Below are 9821 nucleotides of genomic sequence, written 5' to 3'. Positions count from 1 at the left end.
AGACTGACTTACAATGGATTTAGGGCATTTTGACATAATGTTGCTTTTCAATGGGAAACACTTGCTATAAAAAATTTTGATATAATTCCAGTTTATATAAATAAAAAAGAAGCTATTTACTCCTTTGTTTTGCTTCACTTTTTCATTCATATATACTCTTGTCATTGTATTTTTTTCTATATCAATGGTAGCCCATGTTTTTAAGAGTTCTGCATCTTCAGTTATATTTTATTCTTTGTCTAATATACACATTCACTTTCTTGCTTTGTTTACTAAAGCACTCAATACTCCAAATGTAATCGTGAATTGTAGAATAACAATAAGAGTGCTTTATATGTTACATGTTGCAATGACCCTACTGATTTAGAATTTCTCTAAAACTTTTAATTTTTCACAAGCTGGTGCAGCTCCAACTAAACTATCCTAGATATCACTGAGAATTTTAGGTCTTTAGTAAGGTTTAAACCTTAAACACCAACAATTCACCACTAGTGTGAAATCTACATGCACAATGGAATAGTAAAAAAATATTTCATTTAAAAAGGTCTCATTTTTAAAAGAAAAATCATAAACCGTTGCAAAGAATAAGGTGAAATTCAATTTCTTAAAAGATTAATAATAATATGTTAACAAGATAATTTAAAAATCAAAGGAAACTTAGATCTGTTCAACTTATTTTTTTGTTACATACATGTGCGTGTCTATATAAAAATATATGACTTAAGGACTTATTACAATTTTAATCTGATATTAAAACCTTTTGTATATCCATATGATATTTGAAGCTTCAGAAAATAAAATCATTATAAAAATGAAACAAAAGTGGTGAAAAAGTTAGATACTAAATTCTACCTCTTAAAGTCTTGAATCACTTTTTCAAACTGAAATTTATGTTTATGAATAAGTAATTTATTTGGGAGAACTACTTAATGTACAAAATACGCTGTGTCCACGAGGTTAACCTTTCAGACCAACTTACCAGTGAAAAAATGAGAGCTCCAAGGGATGCATAAACAACATTGACAACCTGTAAAAGAACAAACTCATGAGGAAGAAATAAACAATATCAACTTGATTTTACCCTAAAAAAATGAGTTTCTTTATGCATAAAAAAATACTTAGTAAGGAAATAGTATGAACGATCATATCAAGCACATAAGAATGTATATATCAGTGTATTATTACGTACAGATGAAATACACATACAAAATTTTTAAGAAAGAAAAAAAGTTTTTATTTCTCATTTTAATATCCAAGCAGAAGTATTGCAAGTTTGTTTTTTAATACTCTCCCCAGAATCTGGTCAAATGAAAACTTTATTGTTAAAAAAATCTCGCATATAAAAAAGCAAACACTAATAGTAAGGCATACTCTGAAGAATTAAAAACTATCCCACTCGATCTAGTTCATGCTAGTTAAGTGTACACAAGACACTGCTCTATGGTAAAGCACAGGAGAACAAAGAATTAAAAACTATCCCACTCGATCTAGTTCATGCTAGTTAAGTGTACATAAGACACTGCTCTATGGTAAAGCACAGGAGAACAAAGAATTAAAAACTATCCCACTCGATCTAGTTCATGCTAGTTAAGTGTACATAAGACACTGCTCTATGGTAAAGCACAGGAGAACAAAGAATTAAAAACTATCCCACTCGATCTAGTTCATGCTAGTTAAGGAGAACAAAGACTTCTTGCAACAATGTAATAAATGTGATATTCACTGTAGGCCAGGAAAAAAGAATGAAAATAGGCTTCAGTTGTCACAATGGATTACCTAGAAATAATGGGTAGGATTACTTGTTTAATACCTCATGCTCAACACAAAGTATATTAATTTCCTATTTTCCCTACCAGACTGTTTAATTTACCATTATATGATAAATTAGCTTTGTGGTAATAAGATTTCAGTTGTTGCAAACAAAAAGCTACACATATGGATGTAGTTCATTGTTCTGAAGTAATAAACTTATCTATGATTAAGCAAGTTATTTTTATGAAATATAAAAGGAGGCTGGCATTTTTAAAGACAAAAAATCAGTGAAAAAAAAAGCTGGCATACAGAGACTTAGTTTCTTAGTTTATTTGAAATTAATTTATGACACACCAACCTGTCTAATGTTAATAGCTTTGATACCGACACATATAATAAAGGTGACTTTTTATTATTATGGAGCAAAAACAAGATTTTACACCTCTAGAACACAGTGTCTTTTTGATGTTGTATATTATGACAAATTAAATAGGAAATTAACTTTAAAATAATATTCATAAAACTAAATTTGATATTTTCTGTTTACCTGTAAGGCTGAACCAACTTCTGACCAAAACATAAATTTGGCATTAAGAAAATACTGTAACTAAACCTATGAAGAAAGGTGTAACCTCCTTTCTGAGACCAATAATTGCTATGCATAGTACTTAGCTGTTTTAATTATGCAGCAATACTGACCCGTCCAGGAATGAAGATACAGATAAAGCCAAAACAAATCAAGATTAATACTGCCACTAAGAGAAACCCGCCACACATGGTGAAGTCCCACTGTAAGATATTCAAAAACATAAATCACCATCTTATAATCTTTTATATTTTATTTAGGTTACTTACTACTACATACGAGGTAAACCAAATATAAAACACAACAAGCAAATTATTGAAAAATTACGGATTTTCTGTTTGAAGTTGAGCACACAGACACACAATGGACTATCTATCTGTGATCTAACCACTACAGGTATCAAATCCTAGTTTCTACAGTTTTATATATACAGACATACCACTGTGTCACTAGGGGGCCAAAATTAAGGATAGGATGATATTTATATTTTAATTTAAATATAATCAGATATGAACACAAATATACTGATCATTACCTTTTGCAAAAACAAAATATTCAATATTTTAAAATAATTTAAGCAAGACAGAACTTCAGTTTTAATATAGTCTTTACTTTGCAATTAGAAAATCAATAAGCACCTTCAAAATGCTTCTTCATATGTTTGGCAGAAACAAACATGATTATTTTCTGACAAAATTATCAAAGGTGAAGGAAAGGTATGTAGTAAAAAGCAAAACAAACAACAAAAAAGAGATTCCTATTTATGTAGCATTTTCTATCATTGGGTGGGTTGTTCTGGATTATTTGGTTATACAATGAGAAGTCCAGTCTTCATTTCTTCAAAAAGTAACATTTGTTTAGACTGTTTACCTGTTACTTAGTTCAAACATAACAGTTCAAATAAATTTTGATGGAAGTTCTGAAAACTAATATATGTTTAACTCACATTTACAAATACAAAACTAACTTACATAATTTCAATCACAGAAACACTAACCCTCACTGTAACTGAATTACAGATGCAATAACTCACCAACTAAATATTATAGAATTAACTCAGTCATTAACTCACTGATTCTGATACTTACATTGTTGTTGTTTGCTATTTACTACATAAAATTTCTAGATCACCACATCAATATCAATGAAAAAGTACATTAATAAACATACAAGGGTAAAATTAACTCTGGTTTTTCACAGATAATCAATTAATATTAGAAACAGTTTGAATGATACAATAATAATATATCTGGAAAAAGTATTTCACAAACCTTTGTTTGAAAAGCAAAAACGGTCAAACCTAGGGTTACTACCTGTAAGGAAAATAAAACCAGCAAACAAGTCATTTTGAGATTATAATTTTAAAAATTTCTAGAGTTACAATTCTTTACAACTTGTATATTTTCAGAATATTAGAAACTTTCCTTAATGGCTAAATATCAAGTTCCTTAATATACTTTAAATTACAAACTATAATAAAGTAATAAATTTTCACTAAAGCCTACTTTACACTAAGTCATATCATTGTAAGATAAGATTCACTGAATATAACCAAAAGTGGTAAAAAAAATACAAGATAAACAAAATAAAATGAGTTAAAGTTTGCATATATCCACACTGCTACCTAAATGCTAAAAAAACAATATTTTTGTTAAAACCTTGAAACAATTTATGAATAATAATAATTGTTGAAAATAAAACTAAATTCAAACAAAGCAATATATATGATCCACATTTCTCTATTTTTTATTGCAGAAAATTACTACGTGAAGTACCAAGGAGCATTTATAAACGTGGTAAAGTTAATATTTTCCTTAATTGAAAATGTATTTTGAATAAATATTCACCTTCACTCAAGGATTAGTTTCTTTATGCCTTTGTTTGCATATTCTCCTGAAGAGATTTAAGACACCAGCCTTGTAAAAACTCTCATCTAATCTCTCTTGAAATCACACAAACTTGTACCACTGCATGATGACATCATCACACAGCAGAACCTTCTCTCGATAGGAAAGCAACATGCTTTCATGCACAATGACTCCTTATATCTGGGTTCGTGAATCCACATTCTTTAACGAGGCAATGATGAAACATGCACTGGAAAAGCAGGAAGACTGCATGCGAACGAATGGAGAGAGTATTAATCAGAAATATATTTTTAGGTAAGGAAAATGTTAATTTCCAAAATGAATACACACGTCTCACACAAATTACTAGGATGTTGAAATGGTGGAGGGATTGGTGCAAAGATTATCTAGATAAGTTCCCTTCAGAAAGTGACTGAAGGAAGAGGACTAGGTTTGATAACCAATGGTAGGAGATATTTAGGGGCAAACCTCTGGAAGATAGCATCTTGCCTCATTTAAAGTAAACTCTTTGTCCATACAGAAGAAAGGAAGAGGCAGAAAAGCTAAACTTGTGTTGCAAGAACAAGTGGAACCCCTCTAAAGCAACCACCTTCAGGACTGAGACAAACTGGCCTGATTAAAGGGGCTCCACTGTACATAATTAGGGATTATGTAAACAAAAAAAGGAACTGTGATTGAATGCCCGCTTTCAAGGGGTGACCAAATCTGAGGGGTTCCACTGTACGTACATGGCCATCCAAGCACTTGCACACAGACTGTCAGCCAATATGTGCAGTAAAGTTGGGGCTTGTTTGAGCTGCACCTTGTGTGCATGCCTCCTCTGCATTATAGGTGCCATGCCAGCTGCAGGAGTAACACAATGTACAATATACACCTCCACTTGACCAACTGTCTCTAAAGGCCACACAACAGCTGCAGGAGTAATACAATGTACAATATACACCACCTCCACTTGACCACCTGTCTCTAAAGGCCACACAACAGATGCAGGAGTGAATAGTTTCTTTTTTCTTCTCTCAGCATGATGTGGAATAGACCAGTTAACAGTGGGTTCAACTTGACTATACTGAACAGACTTTGTCTGCACAAGGAGAATTTGTAAAATAAAGATACATAAAAGAATCAATTCAGGTCAAGATGTTTTACAGTTATATGTGGGGTGATCAGCACTACACTTTGGTGGCATCTCAGCACCACTTCTTATCATAGAAGAACCCTTTGTTCTAGCCCCAGTGGTTAGGTCCCAATCTATGAGGATTCTACATAGTCCACTACCAAAGTGGCTAGGAACTTTGAAGCAGCAAGAGTCTTGTATGCTCCACTTGACAAAGGGGTGGGGAAATTTATGTAGGAGGGGATGTGGAGAATGCTTGGACCTCTGTTGGTCCTTCAGTTGAAAAAGGTATTTCACAGGAGACAATGTAAAGGGTGGTCACAAAGCCTTATACCACAATTTGGTGGTAGCTTTTCTCATGATAGGCTCTGGAGTACATACAGTCTGAAGTGGTCATGAAAAGTAACACATATATATAAATACTAAAGTGGTTTTACAAAACAGTCCTTCTCACAGTGGACACTGACAGAGTTAGGATGAATTATGTGAGCACTTTCTATTATCCTGGCTCAATGTGGATAAGTATACCACAGCAAGCAACAATAACCCCCTAATGTGATCCTACAGTGACTGAGAAGTGAAACCACAATTGTACATTCATCTGTCCACAGACAGAAGGTGGATTGTAGAATGGTCATAGGCAGAAGTCTAAATCTCTAACAGCCAGGTAGACCAAATAGTAAAAAAAATAAAAAAATGGGAGTAGTCCACATGCCATCCTGGAGAATATTCAAAAGTAAGTGAAAAATAATAGCTAAAGAATGTGGGAGGTGACAAATCTGATGAGTAGAGATACAAATGAGGCTACATTCAACCATCCTCAAAGAGGTCAAGAGGTGTATACCAGAAGGATGAGCAAGCAGATCCAACCTGTAAGATTGGAAGGAGAGAGATTTCTAGTTAAGGAGGGGTCTCAAGGAATGAAATTATGGTGACTGGAACCCAGAAAGGAAGAAGAGCATAACAAAAACACCAAAGAAATCAGACAGGACACAGGAGTTTGCCTGGTACTGAATGAACACAGAAAATAGATAAAGAAAGAAAGGACATAGGATAAGAGTGTGACCACTGACCTTTATTATGGAAGAATAAAGAAGGGAAGTCCAGTTGGGATAAATAAGAAGGTAAGCAAGGTTTAAGAGAATTTGACAGAAAACTATGGCACAGACATCTGAAAGACAGTGACTGCAGGCAAGGAGAAGATCATGTCAAGGGAGAGAGAGTACATTAAATAAGTTGTTAGAGGTCTGATAGGGTCCTGGGTAAGAGCATGGAGAACTGTAGTGTGATTCCAGTCAGAAAAAAAGAATGGGGGATGTCTGTGGATAAGAAAGAAACAGAAGACAGTAGAAAGACTGGTGAAGAAAATATCCTATGACATTTGGAAAGCAAAAGATGGTAGATGTCACCTAATAAGCTGTGACAGAACAGACAGACAAGCCACTGTCAAACAGACATGTGAAAGAGGAGCTAATATGTTATATGGGGGTTTGGAGGAGAAAAGATAGATTAACATAAACTAAAAATAGGACCACCAATAAAGGGCTACCTATAGCACTTTGTAAGGGGTGTCACGGATCAGATCAAGGACCTGTAGGAAGACACAGAAATGGAGAATAGGCCTACAGAAAAAGATGATACCAGTTCTGACCGAGGACAGAGAGCCAGGAAAGAGGCACAGGAGACCAAAAGTGGGAAAGTATAGCTTTAAAGTTGTGGCAAAGGCATCTATATGGAGAATATCAAATTGAAAAACCAGTGGAAGGCTTGTGAGGGGAGGGTCTCGTCAAAAAAGACAGTCTGTGATGATATTCAGTGCACCAAGAATAACAGGTTATTAAACTCAGCTAATTGCAATGAGTCCAGAAGAGGAGGTCCAATGTCAAAAAGAAGAATGACTTGGAGCATGTGCCCTTTTGGTGATTGACATGAGATACAACAGTGCAATATTCCAAACACATCACAACTAAACAATTCATAAGGAGGTGAATGAAGTATGATGATGCTCAATGAATAGCAAGTGATTCAAAGGCACAATAAATAGAAAACACTCTGCCAGGAACCAAGAGTCTGACCATCATTTGGAGATGCTTCCTGTTTTGGGAGGAGACAAAGGATGCAGTGTTGGAGTAGTTTAGCTACCAAATACAATCCTCGAGAAGAGAAAGAAAGAGGTTGATTAGAGAGGACAGTGAAACTCTCTAAAGTTTCACTAATTGTGTAACATCCAATAAGAAATGTGCATAGCCAAGTAGAAGGAGTGGTTCCAAGGAAGCCATGCCCCTCAAATGATAAAGAACCTCTAGTGTAAAAAGTGAATGCAAGGTTTGAAACAAGGTGACAAAATACTTGAAGTCCAGTAAGAGAATGGGAGGTTTGACAGGGCTGAGACAAGTAGATGAAAGTTTACAGGTGAATGAAAAATAGTGTCAGGACAATTTAAAAGTCATCCCAAATGATCAGATTAATGAAAAAAATCTGAAAAGTGTTAGATGAATCATGTCTGCAACATGAAATGGTATCATAGATTGGAAATGTTAGAAAGTCAAGCAAAGGCTTACATAATACAAATGAAAATACAGGAGGACCAACATTATACTGAATATAAGAGCACAGAATTGGAAATTGCAATCCCAATGGATTAACAGAAGAAAGTATCATGAGGAGAGGATGATTGTAATGTGAAAAATGGTTTCCAAAACAGACCATGGTTGCCCACAGGCTTGCCTGAAATGAACAACAGAACAAAAATTCACCATCTGAAACTGTGTCATGAGCAAGAAGTAATAGAGTGAAGAGAGGTCAAGAATTGGATTAAAGTCTGATATTTTGAGGAACAAGAAAAATGAAAGTAAAAATTCATAGATGGGTTGTGAACCACTTGTCCTGGCTTATTTCTCCAATATATCTGGTATCATTCCCTCAAGATGTCAAAGTTATGCAGAATCAGATGAGAAGTAAAAGAACATTGGCTGGTACTGAAGGGGAGAAAAAACCATGGGAAAGAACATGACAAGCCCATTTATCAACTAAAAATTATCCCTATATGTTTTTAAATAAAACAAATGAGCTCTCACAAGTCATAGACCAACTAGATGCTCACTGACAATTAGGATAGTGATTAAGAAGTCTGATGGAAGTGGAGGATGAATGGGACCCCAGAACAGGATTTGGAGTGGAAGAATGGCCAAGATAAGGCACAGAACTTGTGGGTCAAAGTTGAGATATTTGGGAAAATCCAATATGTGAGGGAAGATTCAAAGTGGACAGATGAAGCATGTTATATCAAGGACACTATCAAAAACTTCCAGATGAAAAAACACAGAGGGCAATAATAAAGGTCCTTAAGAAAGGTGGAACAGAAGATAGACTTGAGGTAGAAGTGTAGTCATTCCCCAAAGGCTTCAACAAGGGAAGAACCAGGTAAAAAGAGAAATGTTAGAAAAGGTTAAACAGGCCATTAAAACAAAAAAGGGGAAATCTATATTCCTGAAAAAGGTCATCAGGAGAACAGAGAAGGGCTTCCAACATGAGATGAAGGGATTAAAAGTAATGAGAAGTGGTAGTTAAAAATGGTAGACAATTATAAAGATAGAAAAGTGAGTACTAAAAATGGAAAAAAACAGATAATGAATCCAATTCCAAATTGTCAAAGACACTCCAAAGTTTGGGAGTTGAGGAAGTGGAAACCTGAATGAATAAAGTGGAGAACATAGGAGTCCTTTAGGCAGGAAAGATGAGGGAACAAAAGAATAGAAATAAAGTAGAAAAAGGTTTATGTAAAAGCGAGTGGTAAGAGATGTAACTGTTTATGCTTCAGAAATAAGAAAGTCAGACAGTAATTAATGTTCATTAATTCCCAAAGCAAACCAGGTGGAAAATGGTATTCAAATTAATCTTCAGTTTTAGGCTTGAAATAAAAGGATGGAAATAACAGAAGTAGAGTATCCTGGCTACACAGTAAATGATAGCCATCATGTCTTCTATAAATAAAGAACTTTCAGTAGAAATAGTGGTAATTTGTTCTCTACAAGACTTTTCACTCATGTAAACATTAGAAATATCCATTTTAAAATGTGAATTCATACTAAGTATAATAACAACAACACAGTCAATCAAGTGAAAATTGAAAAATTTGCAAATCTCAAACTGAAAACATCAATATACTACAGTGCTAATAATAATAAAAAAAAAGGACTCTGGAGTGTAAACATTAGAGTTATTGCAAATGGAGGTGCATCATATCACATTTGGCAAAAGGTTTTCCTGCATAATGACTATCATGAAGTAGTACAAATTCACATGGCTTAACTTGAGATTAAGTGGAAATTTTCACACAGTTAGTTGCTTGCAAATCTCTTTGGCAGAAAGAAGCTGATCTATGTGTAGAAGAGAGTATTCACTTTAGAATTAAATGCAAAGAAACTATACATGAAACTGAAGATGACAATTTTGTCCAAGTCACAAAATAGAAAAAAAAACAAGAGTCAGGTAACTATTA

At 34.1% G+C, this 9821-nt stretch overlaps 1 protein-coding gene across 1 annotated transcript in view; it reads right to left on the bottom strand.

Annotated features, from left to right (window-relative positions):
- Positions 1 to 9821, bottom strand: part of LOC143224995 (protein lifeguard 1-like) — a 33473-nt gene that overhangs the window by 3021 nt on the left and 20631 nt on the right. Inside the window, exons 8-10 of the mRNA XM_076453600.1 lie at positions 3610 to 3651; positions 2452 to 2541; positions 980 to 1027 (exon numbers count right to left, since the gene is read on the bottom strand). Of these exons, the coding sequence (XP_076309715.1) occupies positions 980 to 1027; positions 2452 to 2541; positions 3610 to 3651 (180 nt within the window). The remainder of the gene's footprint in view (positions 1 to 979; positions 1028 to 2451; positions 2542 to 3609; positions 3652 to 9821) is intronic.

This window comes from Tachypleus tridentatus, chromosome 9, assembly GCF_004210375.1.
Source record: "Tachypleus tridentatus isolate NWPU-2018 chromosome 9, ASM421037v1, whole genome shotgun sequence".
NCBI lineage: Eukaryota > Metazoa > Arthropoda > Merostomata > Xiphosura > Limulidae > Tachypleus > Tachypleus tridentatus.
The sequence above is the reverse complement of the archived record's forward strand: the minus strand, read 5'-3'. Positions and strand labels throughout refer to the sequence as shown.